Here is an 18,948-nt window from a genome sequence, read left to right as displayed (position 1 = left end):
CCTGCTGAGCAATTTTGCATGTTCAAAGCCATTCCCATCTGTGCAGAAATCAGAGCTGTGGCCTGTCCCAGGGATAAACCCCTGAGTATGAGTCAGGAGCTTCACTGTGGCAGGATATCCACATAGTTTTAACTCTTTTTGACCACAAAACTGCATTATTCACAAAGGAACAACTTTTTACTGTGCACACGTAACTTGTTTAAACATGCCAATAAAAAAAAAAAAAAAAAATGTTTCAAAAATTTTGCTTTGTACAACTTTTTTTGATCCAGCATGATGATGTTTTCTTCTTAGACCAAGAACTCCAATTTACTGGAGCTAATTTCTTGGGTTTTGCTTCTGTGCCTTTTTACTTCAAGTGGGTGCGAAAATCACAAACTGAATTAAAAAACCTATTAATGAAGGGATCAGGAAGCTCACAAATTTATACCTGATCTGTATTAGAAATCACGTTGGCTAATTTTAAAAGGAAAAATGCAGGCAGGCCTCATTTTTTAAAATTAAGCAAGTGTCCCATTCAAAAAAAGCTCTTATTGATGTTTATGTAAATGGAAAACTATTATGTCCATCACAGCTGTGATAAAACTACCCAAATAATTCCCAGAAATGAGATGTGACTAAACAAATAAAAAATGAAAGAAACATTGTCTTCCATCATATTGACTGTACTAAAGTGTAATTTCTCTCTCTCCCTTTTTTTTTGGAAAGTTGTTTCAAGACAGTGAAGACTTCTTGCTTAAAACATCTTTTTAAATATTTATGTTAGACATCAGCAGAAAATGTTGTGTTACAAATCCTGGCATACAGAATTGGGCCTTTATGATCCCAACAAGATCAAAATACACAATAAATATTTACATGCACTTTTTTTATTCCTTTGAAAAATAATCAAAGGATTGTGAGGCACTTCTTGTCCTGGTATAAACACACGAACATTTTTCTTCTCTAGGTCATTTATTCTAATCTAATTCAGGTGTGTGGATAATAACTATAAGTTAAACTGTGCTTTGTGTCAGCTCTGTGGCAGTTTATTTTAAATAAATTAATGGTTTATTTTAAATAAATTAAATTCATAAACATTGAACAACTGTTCAAGAAGAAAGGGTTTCTTTCCCCCTTTCCAATTCACCTTGCTTAGACACCAGCTCTTTGGGTAAGAGACCAGATTTTTTTTATCCTCTGTGTCCTACCTAACATGATAAAATCCTGATTCATCCAGGAAATAAGTATGTTGATGGTGGTGGCAATACTTTCTATGATAATGATACCTTTTCATCAGTGAGGATGAAAATGCCTGAGTGCATGTAGAAAATGTTGCAGAGCTAACGAGGGGGCCGCTTTAGAACACGATCATTACTCCAGAATGTCTACCTGCATAAACACTGTTATTTCAGGCAGGAAATTGTGCCCTTATGTAGTTTATTTTAACCTGCTTTCAAAGGAGATTAAGTTTTGCCAAAGTAATTTTTTTTTGGAGCAAAATAAGCATTTCTACATAAAAAGTTCAGGTGTTATGGCAATCTTTGACTGGTTTTGTATATTGAAAAAAATCCAAACCCTTTAATAGGAAGAAAGATTATTCTGTCGCTAATGTCAGTGTGAAACTTCAGGAAAGCTCTAAAGCATTATAAAATTATTGCCCATCTAGAGTGAACCAGAAATTGTATTTTTAAAAAAATGAAAGTTATTTCTTATTAATTATAGACCAAAATACTCCTGAGGTAGATTTAATGGTGCTGTTTCCACTGCTATCATCTCAGGACCTTGTTCAAAGTATTATAAATAGAGCAGAATCAGACTGATCAGGTAGTCAGTGTAGAGACAGTCTCTGTTATATATCTTACAGAATCTGGTCCAACAGACTTTGAATCTTGGATTGGGGGTTTTGGGAACTACAGCAATATTATTTATAAAAATAATGGCTAATATAACCACCACTGGAAGAAAAAATTGCTATAAATGGTTAGAACTGAACAGGAATTCAAGGAGTTCTTTAAAATATAGGAATTCTTTAAAAGCTTTATTTTATTTTCCTCACCAGTGTAATTTCCCTTATTTTATTTTCTCCAGTGAAGTTCAGAATTTCTTTCATGTTTTATGACCTTTCAAGTCCTTATGAAAATTTCTTAACTGTCTGCAGAAATGCACTGTTCAAACCACGTGGATGAACAACAAGTAGTAAGTGTTAGTTGCACAGTAAGATAAATATGTAAGTTAGGAGAATCCTGGAGTCACTCTCTGAGGAAACTACTTTCAAAAACCCTACAATTTACTGATCCAATCATAACTTGGTAATTTTTACTCACAGCAATCCCATAAAACTTACAGAAATAAATATATTCTTCAAAATATATTATTTAAGTACGTAGAAATCTACTTACATTACATTGCATTCATAATAATACATAGAATATGAATGTTTATGTGGAAATTGGTGTATAAGTCCAATGGCTTAAGTGAAAATTCAATGATGGAACAAAAAGAAAAGATGAGATTTGTATCCTTTTCTACATAATTTGTAAAATAGCTGCTGTTTTCACCTAACCAAGCCATGGCCTAAACCTCCAACCACAAAGAGCCAAATACCCAAATTCCCACTATATGGAGCCTTGCTGCACAAGTTCAACAGGTTGCTGCAATTCATGTCAAATTGGTATCATTTTATCAAATGTGTGTGATTTATGTGTATTTTATCAAATGTGGATGATCAGTTCACGACCCTGCTGCCCTGCAGCTGTTTCTCTGCCTTGCTGCTCTCTTGTTGTTAGCCCAGCAAACAAAAGCACACGGTTTATACTTCCTCAGCTCTCATGCAGCCTCCTTCACTTCCCATCCCTGTCACAGCTTGCCTACATTAATTAGTAGCAAGCTTTTGGTGTGACTTTGCACAGAGTTATTTTCAGTGTTGTTGCTGCTGTGCCGTGTGTTTCTATGGGATGAACAGACTGTCTAGAGGAACACAGTGACACGATCTGTGTAGGGGTTTTGTAGCGCTCTTTTTTTTTTTTTACAGTGCATTTTTCAATTCAATTCCTCCTTTTTACAACCTGGTATTTTAGTTCCTTCTTGCTGGCTTTGTGCATTGTGGGAAACTTCTCAGGGAGCTATTCCACGGTCTTTTTTTTTTTTTTCCTTAAGGATGAATTCAAATTTCTCGTGCTAACATGCACCACCTTGATCTTTCTGAAGGTTCTGCACTGAATGGAGGGATCCCAGAGCAGACACACTCCTGTGGCACCATGAAAGCTCCACCTAGAGCTACCAGCTAACCTCTGGAGCCACTGACTAAGGGCACATCTCCAAGGATTGAGCTCCTCAGCATTCCCAAGGTGCTGGCAGGGCTCTGCAGCTTTCCATTCCAGAGCCAGGTACCTGGGAGGGACATGAGGTTTGCCCACATTTCACTGCACATCAGGGGTATGTGCCACTTGAGAGCCAGTGCTCCCAAGCCCCTTCATGACATCTGCAGACACTTCCCCCCTTTTTCTGATTGCTGTTTCTAGATAATTAATTTTTTTTTTCAAACTCCATGGATTTCTGCATAAACGCTTGGGGGACTCTGCTTCTGCTGAAATGTTCCATTTATCCTCATGATTTTTTCCTCTTAGGCACAGAGTCTGGTAAGGCTTTGACCTATGACAACACTTGATTATTTTAGGAGCTTCTTCTACTACACAGAAGCTGTGCTAAAGGGTTGGGTTTTTTTGACAGTTCAAATGCACTCTATTGATTAATTCTCAGTCTATCAAAATTCTAATAGATTGACAATCTTCCTGCATTACTTTCCTGGTCAGATGCCAGCTCCTTGTTCCTAAAACCCCTAAATTACAAATGTATGTCCTATGCTGAAGCTTCTCATTGGTCTCTAATTTACCATGTTTTCTAATAAATTTTTAAGTGACAAACACAACTCCTGACATTTTTTGGTTACTAGCTCTTATTAAAAGCTGAAAATTAACAAAACACATAATCCACTGAATCTTTTCTATTTGTTTCAGTCAATTTTTTCAACAACATCCTCTCCCATTTTTCACACATTTGTTTAAAATGGTTACCTGGGATGGGTGCCTACCTTTCTCTGTCCCTCCTCAGATAAATACAAATGCAAAGACAGTTTAGAATCTCTGCCACATCCTTGTCCTCACTAACTGCAGCTCAAGAAACTCACCAATTCTTTCCTACCTTACTGCACCTGGTATTTTGAAGTTATCTATATTGTTTGCATCCCTCTGGCTATTTTGCTCTAAGGTGTCCCTTTTATTTTCACTAATTACTATCCTCAAAGTCACTAGCTAGAATTTCTGCTCTTTTCTGATCATTTGTTTAGAATATTTTTTTTTTTAAGACACCTTTTAAATTCAAATAGTTTTTGCATTCTGCAATACACTTTTTATTCTTTGCTGCTCATTTTTCATGTGGCCATTTTCAAACATGCTTCAACTTTTTATAGTGTTTTTGCCTAATATGAGGGTTCTGTTCCATACATTTTTATTATTTCTTTTTAAAAGTCATTCTGCAGACAAACTGATCTTGACATGGCCTTCTGTGTTAAGAAGTTGAATTTAATTTTATTTTTAATTGCAAATACCGGATGAATCAACTAAGGTTCCTTCCTAAATCAACTTCCTCTTATATAATTTTCTTACCTTATTCATTTAATACATTATTAATAATAAATTATTTACTCATTTCTACAACTAGTGCTCACTTTCTTTTTGTTGTTCTTGTTCTTTGCTATAAAATTACAATGTAAAATACAAAAAAAAGGAAAAAAATCCCAAAACAAAAACAAAAAAAACCTCACCAAATAAGGGAAAATAAATGAGAGAAGCATTACACTTGTTTTGTAGAAATTTTAGTTTTGAGGTTCAAGGAAAAAAAGCAAAACTAAATCTGGATTCTCAAGTGTGGATTATGTAATAACGCTCATTTATATTGGTTACTTCTGATATTTTACTTCCAATTGTTTATGCCCTTGTGCCAGGAAAGTGCAAGATGTAGATCCATGTCTCTATGTAAAGACACTGTTCAACAAAACTACTTATGTTAATGTTACAAAATTTAAAATCTCTAAACTATCAATAAAACAAGTATGCCATTGCTATTTGAAATTAAACTCCCAGGCCTAGAACAAAATCAGAGCAGAACTACCATTGTGGTGTCACCAGAGAACAATCTGCACTGCAACACCCATTCTGCACCAGGACCCGGTTGTGGTTAGACCATCTAAAGATGCTACCAAACTTGTTAAATTAAAATTAACTGAGGTGACAGTGATGAAATCAGCGCTGCTAGATTGTGCCTTAGTGCTGAAGAATGTTTTGTAGAAATAAATGATGAAAGATCAGTTCAGCAAAGACTGGAATTTGTTAGGCCGTACTGAAATTTCACACCGGTCTTTAGAATATGACTGGATGATTGGCACATGACATTTTAGCCCAAAATAAGTGATTCAGCCACAAAATAAGCTGATTGTCTCAGGACAGGTTTTTAGGAAGGGCTTTCACAGATCAGAACTGATAGCCAAATTTAAAGGTGTCAGTAAACTGAATCTAAAGAGTAGAGTGGTAAAAAGACCTCTCCTAAATGAATGAAAATTCCAGGACAGCCAATTTAGAAGGGAGAACTGAGCTGTCTGTGCTGACAATGATCTGTACCAAAGATCTTCACATATCAGGACTGCCAGCTCACCACCCCTCAGAACAACTAAATGGTTTAGGAAAATAAATAAATTAATACCATTCAGACAGATTCTTTTCTCTTTTACCCCCAATCTGCTGTCCTAAAAGACCTCTGTTGCTTTAAAACAGGGTCGATATTGCACTCTTAATGTCTTTGGCTTATTTGGATGAGATAAACATCATAAATTCTCGAAGTAAAGGAAATTACAGTCTCTAATAAAATACAGAATGCATCAAATAGAATGAAAAAGACATATTAGATCAAAGTGCTATTCAAGGGTTCTACAGCTGGCTCAGACTCCAAAAGGAATTACGAAGGTCTCCGAGATCTATCACACTCCTTCATGCCACATAACCATAGTCAAAAGGTGACGAAAGAAAGAGGCAAGATTTTGGAATGAGACAGAAGGCACAGAAGAGCACTGACAAGAGTCAATACTATGTAGGCTGAGAGATGATCACACCAAAGGCCCTTCCTCCTTCCAAACTATGTAAACAGCTACTTCAAAATAATATACATACTGTTTATTCACAAGATACTTCTCAATTACAGAAAGAAGCTCCTAGAAGCTCTCTCAATTTAACTCTAGTCATAGAAAACACTAGCCTGGCAACACCAACGTTTAAACCGTCTACTGAAGAAAATTTTGGAAATAATCCAGCATCAGAAAACAAAACTGAGCGACTCCCCTGTGGCATTCACATTCTCTGAAAAAATCCCTTGGCCCAGGATTTTTCTCCTGGGAAGCTGAAAGGACTCAGAGAAAAGGAAAGCAATTCTTATCTCATTTGCTTCTCCTGTGTTGTGCTCATGTGGAATGTGTTTGGAGATTGTTTACCCGCAGGGGATTGTTTCATTGGATTCTGGTGCGAGTTGTTTTCACTCTTTGGCCAGTTGGGGCCAAGCTGTGTTGGGACTCTAGCAAAAGTCACGAGTTTTCGTTATTATCTTTTTAGCATTCAGAAAGTATCCTTTCTGTATTCTTTAGTATCATAAAGTATTCTTTAATTTAATATAGTAATAAATTAGCCTTCTGAGAACATGGAGTCAGATACATCATTCCTGCCTTTGTTGGGGCAACCCTGCAAACACAATAACTCCCCCACTAATATTAGCTGGCACTTTTGTTGCTGACAAAGATGTCACACTAAAAACAAGCATGATTTTGTCTTTTTTAAAAAAAGCACCGAACAACGCCTTCTTCACTGGTGCCTGAATCCAAGAGAAGCCATCCCCCCCTGCCATTCCTAAGATTGTGCCTGTATTAATCCTAGCGTGAAAAGCAGAAAGAGCTAATTTTTCTTCCTGCAAAGGGAACGCTTCCATAGAGCTTTCTGAGCAGTACTTACTCAAATATGGTGGTTTGTAAGGCGCTCGTGTATTAGACAGCAGTCCATCGAACTCCTTCCTCTCCAGACTGTTGTGAAGGGCCTTCTCTTTGCCAAAGGTGGAGAAGGACCTTTCTGCCCCGGGCTGGGCTTCTGGCGTTTCAAACACTTCAGTGTCTGGAACGGAGTCCATGCCAGGTACGTGCAGATTGCTGCGGTAATCTGCAGCCTGGCGTCCATCGGATGGAACAAAGGAAGGCATCCAGCACCGATCCGAGTGGCCCAGTGCTTTACACTCCTCCGTGCAGTTGGAGAAGAGATCCATGCCTGCAAGCACGAAAGGAAAAGAAACTACAGATATAAGCTTCAGCATCATGAGCAGCTGCTGACAGACAAGAAAGATTGTGCCAAGGAAAGAGAAGCCGAAAGAGAAATGCCATAAGAGCTTCTTCCGCTAGTTTCATCTCCTCAACAACAACAACATGAAAAAAATCTAGTTGTCCAGTCTTCAGAAGTCAAAGACAGCCTGTAACAAGCATAAATAAATGCCAGAATGTCACACACACACACACAAAAATACCACAAGAAAAGTATCAGTGGTTCTCATAAAATCCCTTGCAGATCTCACTATTTAGAACCCATTCACACAAGGTTCAATTCTGCTTGTAGGCTGACGTCTGTGGTTCACTGGTTGAAAATACCTGCTTAAGAACATGCAGGAATTGTTTCTACATAAATGTGTCTCTGACCAAAGAAATTGAAAGTCTGGATTTGGAAATCACAGATTTCATTTATGAAATGAAACATTAATGAGTCCTATAAAAGAACTATCTGTGCATACATCGGTATACAGATGGAGCCTATTGATATTAAAAGCAGATGTTACAAAGTAGGAATTGAGCTTTCAAGCGATCAGGAGAGCTTATTCAATCATTACATCACTCTTTCAGAGGCAGTTTACATTGCTGCTGCAGTAGTCCTTGCTATTATCAAGTCATCCAAGAAATGGGACAGAACCATGTAATAAAATACTGCAATTAGCAGTACAAAGGCAACTGCAGTCCAGTGTGATGTGGCTGTGGATACCATTGAAAAAATTGTTAATGCTTCCCCTATATAAGCAAACAATCATCCATGCCAACACCAAACTGTTTGCTTACAAATCCTTTAATGCTATTAAGATCTCAAATGACAAGCTATGCTGCTTTTGACCACTTTCAGAGCAGCCTTCCAAAGGAGTATTTCCTGGCTAAGAGTCACGAAGTCATTGGATTATACTTGAGAGGAATGGTGTATGAAATCACGGGGACAGAGTTAAAATAAACACCAGCATCTGCAAGTTGGTTTGTCCTGCTTTTGGGTGGGATAGAGTTCATTTTCTTCCTAGTAGTTGGTACAGTGCTGTGTTTTGGATTTAATATGATAATAATGTTGGTAACACATTAATATTTTGGTAGTTGCTCAGTAGATCAGGGACATTTCAGTGTCCCATGCTCTGCCAGTGAGGAAATGCACAAGAAGCTGAGAGGGAGCATGGCCAGGACAGCTGATGTGAGCTATTCCATACCAGAGAGCATCACGCCCACCACACAAACTGGGAGGTTCAGGGAGGGGCCAATCCCTGCTCAGGGCTGGGCTGAGCATCAATCAGTGCCTGGTGAGCAAGTGCAGTGTGTATCATTTCTCTGTCTTCAATTTCATCCCTCTCTCTTTCTCAATTTTGTTACTATTATCTTTATTTCAATTATTAAGGTATTCTTATCTCAGCCCACAACTTTACTTTTTTCTGATTCTCCTTCCTATCATAGGAGAATGAGCAAGCAACTGTGTGGTGCTTAGCTGCTGTTTGGGTTAAACCAATACAATCTTCAACATCATACTAAAAGCAGAACAGTAAAAAAAGCTCCTCTTCTTGTATTTATAAAGAGAACTGAGCATCTTAGCTGTGCACCAAAACTGAACTAAATCTGTTACAAACATTGCATTTACAAGCACTTCATTAGAATGACAAAAAAAAAATAACACTACTTGTAACAGAAAGAGGGAAGAAATTTTGAACAGCTGTAATATGGAAAAGAACACAGCCTTAAGCTGTGCCAGGGGAGGTTTGGGTGGGACATTAGGAGGAATTTCCACTCAGGAATGGAACAGGGAGGTGTTTAAGGAAAGACTCAAGGATGTGCCTTGAACTTGAAGGATGTGGCACTCAGCGCCATGGTCTGGTTGACAAGGTGGTGTTAGGGCACAGGTTGGATTTCAATGATTTCAAAGATTTTCCAACCTAGCTGATTCTTGCAATAAGATTCATGTAACGCATCTCATTTACCAGGGAACATTGTAAAGAACTGGATTAGCTCGATCTCCAGTGCGAGGATTAGTACTAAGAATTCTACCACAGTTTTGAACTCTAATTTGAATTATATTAATAATATTTATGTAATATCTCCTACTACAAAAAAAACAATCTCTTCAGAAAGGAACAATGATTACGAGCTATCAACAAGTGCTTGAGTAAGAAAGGCAATCATTTAGACAGGAAAAGAAATCATGAGGAAATGAGAAATAAAAGGTTTTTGTCTCAGATTAATCTCACTTTATAATGACTTTTTAATTTTAAATTAAGCAATATACAATGCCAGGTCCAGTTTCGATTAGAAGCTTGCCTTGATAATTGGCATGCAGAAGCCTGAAAATAAATTTCTGATCAGTGAACTGTTGAAGAATGCAAATGTGAACTGCAGAACTGCTTAAAGAATCAGATGAACATCATCAGGCAAAGAGAAAAATAGTGCAAATATAAATTCTGTACTGGTAGTAGCTATCAAAGACTGAAAAGGAATATTTAGATGCAGGCTTCCCAGAAAGAAATTAGTATCTAACAATGTTTATAAAACCATGTATGTGTGTGTATCTCATGTATTGAAATATCTGAAGAAAAATATTTTTTTGCCTTTCCAAAGATTTAAGGGACAATAAACACAAAATAGTTATTTCAATTTGCAGACTTCTTGGCAAAGTTACATGTAAAAAACAAATTGCCCTACATTTAATAAGAAAATAATTACAGTTCCATTTTGCTGATAATGTATCAGTGACCATATTAAGTGAACACTTCCTGAAAGACAGGAGGAGAAAGAAAAACTTAAAGGTAAATATTAAATTATATTCTTTAGTCTATGGGAAGGTAAGGATTAGGAAAAAATTGTTATAAGTACACAGATTCAAATATATACCCTTTTCTTCCCTTCATGGATCTTTATTTCACCTGGAAAATTACCTTCCATTTCACCTTTTTGTTCTCACATCAGCTGCTAAACTGCAAAATGTCTCTATACAAATATTTTTTTTGTTCCCTTTTGAATACTGCTTGTCTACTGCAGTGCACTGAATAGTATTATATAACAGCTTATTATAAAAGAGATGTTATAGCCACTATAACTCAGGATTCTTAATAAACAAAGTAATGAATGTAGGAGATAGAAAATGTGAGCCTGTACTGCAAACTTTTTCTCTCTTTGAGAGGAGAACTTGTAAAAAGAAAAAAAAACCCCGAAATTATATACATTGGAATTTAAATATACCCTGCTGGAGCATATAGCTAAATGTAAATGCTTGTTTAGAATGGGAACAAAATGTTCAGAGAGGCAAGGGTTAGGAATTGTTCCAGCCTGAAGCAGTCACAACAGCCCCCAAGAGTTTAACAGGTGCAGAACCAAGCCCTCGGGTTTAGTATTTTGACAGAAAAGAAATTCAAATTAGCAGCTTATTTTCAAAATCCCTGGGCAGCCATGCAATTTACACTGCCTGTGGTATGAATGCTGGCTATTCTTCCCCACCTTTTTCCTGTGGGTCATAGTATAGAATTTTCTGGCTCTAATTGAAAAAACATTTAACACACGGTTGGGGAAAAGCAAGGGCTATTTGTGGCTTTCCAAGAAGGAAGGACATATCATGGTGAAGAAGCGAGACACTCAGCACAGAACTCCTTCATACCCCAGGAATCATGTTCTTGATTTATAACAAAATGTGCAGTAGTTGAAGTTTAACACTTCCATCTCATCTCTCTCATAAATCTAGTTTTTTTTTATATATATATATATATAAAGATCCTCCTGAACTAAACTATCCATCATAATTACACATCCACATTAAAGAAAAACGCTTTGTATTTTTATTTTTTCCCTTAGTTATGCTGTTCAACCTCGCACATCCAGACAACCTGAGATTCAAAAGGTGGCTCTGAATTAGGAATTTCAAATGTCCTTTGTGGATACAAACAGACAGGACAGTGCACTGAAACTCTGACAGGCATCAGCACTGCACTATTCCAAATGCAGCATACACAGGACAACTCATGGCAAAGGCCACCAGCTCACTCCTAGTTTATTACCAGAGGGGCCAGGGGACAATATGAGCCCTCTCACAACCTTGACTTTGCAGATTTTAAAGGAAAACAAACCCCTGTCCCTCCCTCAAAAGCTGCCAAAAACTAGGAAAGGTGTTCATTAGGTTTGGTGTCTGAAGTACCTGAACTCAGGTGCTTTGAACCACATACTTGGCAGCACTGCATTTTGGAAGCGTGTTCCCAATTTGCTTCCTTTTCACATTTCAAAAGGAGAAAATCAAAATTTATCTGTGAGTTTTAATTGGTTTGAAAGGCTGTTTTGTCAAGGCAAAAAATTAGGCCTAAACTCATTTTTAAATAATGTGTCCTTTCTCAAATTAACTAAGGGAGAAGAACCATACACCAAGAGCAACAAGTGAACGCTCTCATATACATTACTCAGTAAAAGATGTAACAAAAAATAAAAAATACAAATTAAATGCTGACAAAGTATTTATTGCAATACCATTATTGAGAGGGGTTTTTCTCCAATGTGTGGATTATTTATTTTTTCAGAACCTGGCCTTTTATTTGGAAATAAATGACATTTCTGCTTCTCCTGTGCTAGTTAAGATATGAGATAGGTGTGATGTAGGGAACCAGATCTTCTCAGAGCTCCCATTCCCAGAACAACTATCCATTTGGTTACATTATCAACGAGCAAGTATCTCATTTCCCCATGATTCATGTTTTGTATTGGTAAATAAGGATAATGATGTTAACCTACTCGGTAGTTATCTACTTTAGAATTGGACTTTAAGAAACAAAGTTATTATCACTCTTTCTTGCTAAGTAATTGGTGTGCTGCCTTGGATAAAACTGACTTCATCTGCATCAGAACATGAATAAAGACTCAAGTATCTTGAATATTCAGCTCTTCCAAATCTCAGCTTCAAAGGTCTATCTGGACCACTGAGATGTGAACATTATTAAGCATGCAGGCCAAGGAAGAAGAGGGGAAAAAAACCCCCCAAAAAAACCCAAAAAATAGAAGTAGCACTTAGCTTCAGTCAAAGCACTTTTCTAAGCCATTTTCATGTACACTCTCACTTTATCTGAGATAGACTTTTTGCCCAAGCGATCTTCACAACAGGATTTAGCTGTCAGTCTGCATAGGCTCAGAGGAAATACTGGCTTTCTCTGTCCCTTTATCACTGAAATGCTTCTTCTGACCTCTCTTACTCTTCTCCTTATGGACACTGAAATATTGCAGCTCTTCTGCCATAATGAACCCTCTTGGCATTCAGCTAATCTGTACTGAAAAGGTGTGAGCCACTGTTTCACCCTGTGCCTTTGCATTAAACCCTTACCAGTTCCCTTCATAAAATCCAACAGGAAAAGCCTAATTTCAGGTTTCAGCCCATCACCAATGTAAACTGTCCAAAAAGCAGATTAAAAAAATGCATTTTAGAGGATAGGATATAAAAGGCAGGATATTTTAATGCATTTTACAGGATATACAAGGCAGTGTATCTACTTGGCTCCTCATCTTGGGCATTCCTCCCTGAAGTGCCTCTGAGATTCTGTGCCAATTCCATGAAAAAAACAAAAAAAAAAGGGTAATACTGTGAAGGACTCTGCTTGGGAAAGCCAAGTAGCTAGTGAGCAACCATACGAAATAAATCGATGGCACAAGTCCAAATCTTACAGGACAGGTGTCTAATCATACAATTTAAATGTACACACATGCAGAGCATTAATTGGCACCCAAGCTGGCAGTTTCACAGGGGAGGCCAAGAAATTAATCAGCCATGGGAAATAAACTAACCTCATGCTTGAGCATCGCTCCTACAGAACACGGCTGAAATGCAGCGTGTTAGTAAGAGGTACAAGTGTTGTGTGAGTTGTGTTTGCTCTATAACAAGTAGCAGCCTTTGTCTCAAACACTTTCAAAGGAGAGCACAGGTCATTAGAACCTAGGGTTTGAGAAACCTCTCGTCTGTTTGCCAAAATCCTCCAGCACTTCTTCACCTTTGTGAAGTTATTTTTTTCAAAAAACTCAAGATTACTAACCCAGTCAATGAAATAACTAGTCAATCCACAAAAAATTAGGATCTTGAGCATCTCAGTCCTTGCCATTCCCTGCCAAAAGCAGATGACAGTACTTTAGTACTCTGACAGTGTTAAGGTAGGTAGGAATGTGGCTAATTATGAGGCATTTATGTGTTACTTTAATAGGAAAAATATAAAACCCTTACATGCATTTCAGCACATTTAAACCACAATTAAATCACTTTTAAGAAAACATATTTTGTGAAAAGGTGAACTGTGATCTAACTTCAAAACCCAAGAAAACATTTTATGATACACAGAGCAGCACAGTTCAGATTTTTCACTAAATTCTCCAAGATAAAGCTGTGGCAGCGTGATGGATTTTCATCCCACATGTTTTCCTTCCCAATTAACAACTGACCATGACACCACAGTTTGGATTGCAATGGACTACTACAGAATAGCTACTTGTGTGCCACAGGACTGCTCACCAGTGACAGAGGTCCTGAGCTGAACAGTAAAAAGATGTTTTGCCAGCAGAACATGCTGCTGACTAAAACTGGTGGGGAATGAGTTTTGTCTGCCACTGTGAATTACCTACTAAATATTTTCAGATGCTTTTGAAACCAAATATGATGCTGCATAGTATCAGGTAACATCTTGGGGGAAAAAAAAAACCAGCCCAAAGTGCTGCCACGCTATCAATCAATGTGTTTTCCTTCAGTAATTTAGAAATAATTGATTATGGAGCATCAGAATGACCAATGCAACTGAGAAGGCATTCCCTCTATACTTCCTGTAGCTGTTTGAGATCAAACAAGATTTATGCTCCTTTTTCCCCCCATAAAATTCATCCCCAAAAGCTCATAGCAAGAGTGAAGATTTATGTCAAAATATCTTGTCATCACTGAGGTAAAAGGGCACATTCTTTGCATTTAGGCAGCATGATTCAGCCCAAAACTTACAGGAAAAGTAGATAATATGTGTGAAGAAGATTAAAGCAGTTTCTACAGAGATCTGTACTGAAATGTTTATCTGGGACTAGCATTAAAAAAATGGTGCATGAAAATTATTCTCAAATCTCAGTAGCAACATATGAAATTGGTGTATCCTGAGTTTTCAGTTCAAACTACTCATTGTGAGTAGACCAAGCCTAATTGTCAGCTTTCATCACTGACTGTGTGATCACCACTGAAGATACAGAAGTTCACAGATCACATCAGATTCCTGAATGATTTGAAATGATTTAAAAGTACAGAATAGTTTTTCTCCACCATTTGATAAAATAGAAATGAAGAATTTACCCCACTAAGGATCAATGCCAAATGTGACAAGCATTCATAGTCTACTTTTAAAATGGAAAGCATAAAGAACAGAGGCACAACAATAACAGCACAGAATGCATCTAAAAGAAAATAGCTTTCAGTTGATGTGCAACTACATGATTATATTCCCACCATCAGTCAAACCCAGCCCCTTCTGCAGATGTTTATTCTTTTCTCTCCTGTTTGGTTATTATGGTTCATTATGTTGAGGGACTAAGCTGATTGAAATGTTCATGGAGATGACTGCTGCAGTAAAATGCGTAAAAGAGGAGGGAAAAAAAAAACCAACCAGGAATGCAGGGAGGGCAGGAGGAGAGAGAGCTTTTTATAACTCAGTAGCCCTGACTGCTGCATCAGAAACAGTGCAAAAGAAAGGGTGGGGGGAGGCTAAATACATGGCTTTTTCGAACAATAATAAATCATACGCCATATATAGGCCAAAAATGAAAGAGGCTCTGTGTTCAGATGTAAACTTCTGGCAAGACCTGGTTTGTTGTCAGGTTCCCAGACACAAAATAGACACTCTGTTCACTTAGCATGAAGCCCTGCAAGAAGCAGGGAGCTCCAGAGACTCTTGGCTCTCCTCAAGTCTCATTAGGTCTGCATATTAATGACTTGCAGCAATAGAAAGAGGCCCTGTGGCTGCCTCCTCTTCCCCTGGTGCCTGGGTTTCCCATCGTTAAGGGCACAGTGACTAGAGCAGCAAGAAAAGAGGGGACATTAACAGAGCAGGAGGGTGAGGCAGCACTGCTGTGACAGCACTGGGTCCCCTGCCCTGGTGCCTCCTAAGGTGGGGGAATGAAAAAAAAAGCAGAACTGGCAGTATTTTGTATTACATGGTTGTAGCAAACCTTTATACGCGACAGAGCGCAAAGGAAACAAGGGGAAAGGCAGCACAAAGATGTAGCAGACCTGGGGAGGCTGTGGTAGGAAAGAAAGCCCAGCATTTGTAGCTAAAATGCAGCGAGAGGGTGAGCGTGAATTCTAATGCACAGGCTCTGAACAAATGCTCCTTTCAGAAGCAAAGTGACAGTATGAGAACTAAGACAGCAAGCCCTACATATGGGCATAACACTGCAATGTGTGTATTTCCTAAGTGATTCATAGTCTCTTAAAGCCTTTCCCTCCTCTGTCAGGAAAATGTATTTAATAACATCCTATTAACATGGAGACCACTTGTTCTATATGGTGCCTCAATTTGAATTAACAGACAATCCTCCAAAAATTTGAAGGTATTACACATTCAGAGCACCCAAAAAAAAAAAAACCACAACCCTCACAGTCTGGCTGTCATTCAATCACTGGGTTCATTCTTTCCCTTGGGAACTCCTCCTTCACTTCTCATTGCTGTGCCAGCTGAAGTGCCTACTAAACAGAACTGCTTAATGCTTTGACATTCTCTAAATCTGCCATAGGAGAAAATGTTCTACAAAATGCACCAAGAACTTTGTTTTAATGTGCAGGAAGTTTTGCTACAGTGAATGATGGAGTATAACACACCAATTCCCATCCCCAACCAAACGAATAAAATGAATTCTGCCCCGTGACCAAAAGAGGTTCAAAATTGCCTCCTTGTCCAGGCAACTGTAGCAGCAAGCTGATGTAAACCCAGCCTCCCAAAAAACAAATACGCTCACCTTATTTATGCCTCTCTTGTATTATATATCCTATAAGTAACTGTTCCTTCTAGTCTCCCTACTTAAAGATCCAATATTTCCATTCCCTTATCAGACTTACCAGAGGATTGACCTCGATTAGTGGCATCATGATCACTGTCTCCTTGCTCACTGTCTCCATGACCACTGTCCTTAGAGCTTACTATGTCTGCTTCCTGGAACGCAGAACTGGACACAGAAACATCTTTACATTAGAACGAACACGGAGAGAGGAGCTCGTAAAACATTCTTCCGCCATCACATGGCCAAACACGGCGCTGCATTTCCCCCCTACCCCCTCACTCCTGCACGGTTTCCACGCAGGTGCCCTGCCCACCCTGAACAAAACCAGCAACTTTCAGACCTTGCAAGGGTTATTGCCCCTCCTGACTTCCGTGTGGTCTGCAAAAGTCATTTGGTAGCATTTCTTAAAGCTGAACTTCAGCTCAGCGAGACAATGCTTTCTGGGAGACCCTACAGAAGCATGTGATTAAGTATTTGAAGCACGTTTTGGACTCGTACAAACCGAGATTTTGTTCTCTTTTCAGCTAGTTTGGAAACCAGTTTAGAAAAGCCGTAATTCAAACTCATTTGGTGCATCTACATCCATTCGACTTTCAACTGCTTTACTACCCAGTTACATCTGCAGTAAATACATTTCTGCACAGCACTCAGACTTGCTAAAGCATGCATGAGGAAACCAAGGCTGCAGAGCTCCTACCTGTTTACTCGTCGGGGTCTGTCAACTAGATAACTGAGCTCAGCACGCTGATGCTTCGTCTAGGAGAAAACAAATTATTGGGAGATGTTTTAACTCCTGATATTTCTGTAACCAGCAGCAGAAAATACCCGAGGGAGCAGCTCACCACAGTCACTATAAATGGCAATGCTTAGCTGCAAGTAGGCCTCCAAAATCTGTTTCTAGAATGTAAGGGGGGAAGGAATCAGCTCTTAGTCACACAGATGGGAAGGCACAAGGGATTTTTTTTCTGGAGTTTTTTGAGACAGGACTCTGACGTTTTCTCACAGTGCACACTGTTGAGCATCACAAGGACTCCCACCAAAAAATTAGCATAACTATTTCTAGAGTTGTGGACTGCTTTGATGGTGCTGGTATTGCACCATAAGGAAAAAAAAAATATACATTGAGATACCCTCAAGTCATTAAAAAGGCAGCAGAAGTTAAGAGTTTTGTAGACATTTTGAGGCAAGGGCAGTACTACAAATCAGTATTAGAAATTTCACTGCAGAACTTAATGGCTTAGAATATACCATCCAAACCACCTTTGTGAGACTGGAAAACACTCAGGTTTCATTCAGGGTAGGAGAGAAGGGGAGGTTTTCACTAGGGCACAGGCAGAGAGGTGCTGACAATATGTATCAGCTAACCCAGCACAAAATGATTAATGGGGGAGTGGTGTGGCATGGTAAATGCTTTAGTAAAAATTCTCTACACACCAGGTAACACAACATAGGCGAGACTGCAGGGGACATTAAGTCTCAGCACACAATTTTACAGAAACTCCTTCTTGCTGCTTTTCTTTGCAAACTTTGGGGTTATAAAGAGCTGTGCAGACAGAGTCAAGAAAAGCCAAAAACCCTAATTCACAGATTAATTAAAGCTCCTGCTAACTACAGCGATTGTCAGAGTCCCAAAGGGGGTTTCCCCCAAAGCTTTACTTGCACATGAAAAGATTTCAGGACTGAAAAACACGCGAGGTGTTTAAAGCCTTCCTTCAGAGCATCCTGTGATTACACCCCGCGTCACTTCAGCCTTGTCAAGCGGAGAGATGCTGCAAAGAGCTGTAACCCCCCCCATCTCTCAACCCACAGGCAATCCACTGACAGCTCCCGCAGCCTCGGGGGCATCTTTGCGCCCCGATGCTGCCCAGATTCCTTCGGAGGCACCGCAGGGGGGTGCGAGGGGGACTCAGGGGGAACACGCTTGGCTGCAACAGCTGCTCAGCCCGAGCGGGAGGGAGCCAGCGGTGTGCGTGTGTGTTTCTACCCCGCAATCGCCTCTGAGACCCCCGCCTGTCCCTAAAACCCTCCAAAGATGACAGGGCAGAGCAGGGAGAGGCAGCGGACGGATTAAAGGAGAAACGAGCAGGATTGGGAATGCAGAACGCCTTTCGCGACGGGAGAGGAGGAGGAGCGGGAGCTTGGGGAAGGATGCTCGGGGATGAAGTCTGCGCGGGCTGGCGGGGTGCGGGATGCCGGGGGGTGCCGCTCCTTACCTCGCTGGACAAAATGCTGCCGTTGGAGATGATGTCGGGCTGCTGGTCGGCGTAGCCGGTGACGATGGCCCCGCAGGGGTTGTGCTCGGCGTCGGTGCTGCGAGAGGGGCTGCAGGGCTTGAGGAACATCAGGTCGGTCTTGGCGGACTCGGGGGTGAGGCAGACTTGGTAGCAGTAGTTCTGGTTGTGGTGGTGGGAGCCGAAGCTGCCCGACTCCTCCACCGGCACCTGCGCGGGGTTGCTGGGCACGTTGGAGCTCTGCACCAGCATGATGTCCGACTTGCTGAGCTTCTTCTTGCGGGCCCGCGCCTGCCGGCTGCAGCAGGGGCAGCAGCAGCCGCAGCC

At 39.7% G+C, this 18,948-nt stretch overlaps 1 protein-coding gene across 1 annotated transcript in view; it reads right to left on the bottom strand.

Moving 5' to 3' along the window:
• LOC102035592 (protocadherin-10) overlaps positions 1–18,948 on the bottom strand; it is a 34,047-nt gene that overhangs the window by 12,721 nt on the left and 2,378 nt on the right. The window contains exons 2-5 of the mRNA XM_031063202.1: positions 18,604–18,945; positions 17,088–17,146; positions 16,449–16,555; positions 7,032–7,337 (exon numbers count right to left, since the gene is read on the bottom strand). Coding sequence (XP_030919062.1) covers positions 7,032–7,337; positions 16,449–16,555; positions 17,088–17,146; positions 18,604–18,945 — 814 coding nt within the window. The remainder of the gene's footprint in view (positions 1–7,031; positions 7,338–16,448; positions 16,556–17,087; positions 17,147–18,603; positions 18,946–18,948) is intronic.

Source organism: Geospiza fortis, unplaced genomic scaffold (genome assembly GCF_000277835.1).
Source record: "Geospiza fortis unplaced genomic scaffold, GeoFor_1.0 scaffold119, whole genome shotgun sequence".
Taxonomy (NCBI): domain Eukaryota; kingdom Metazoa; phylum Chordata; class Aves; order Passeriformes; family Thraupidae; genus Geospiza; species Geospiza fortis.
The sequence above is the reverse complement of the archived record's forward strand: the minus strand, read 5'-3'. Positions and strand labels throughout refer to the sequence as shown.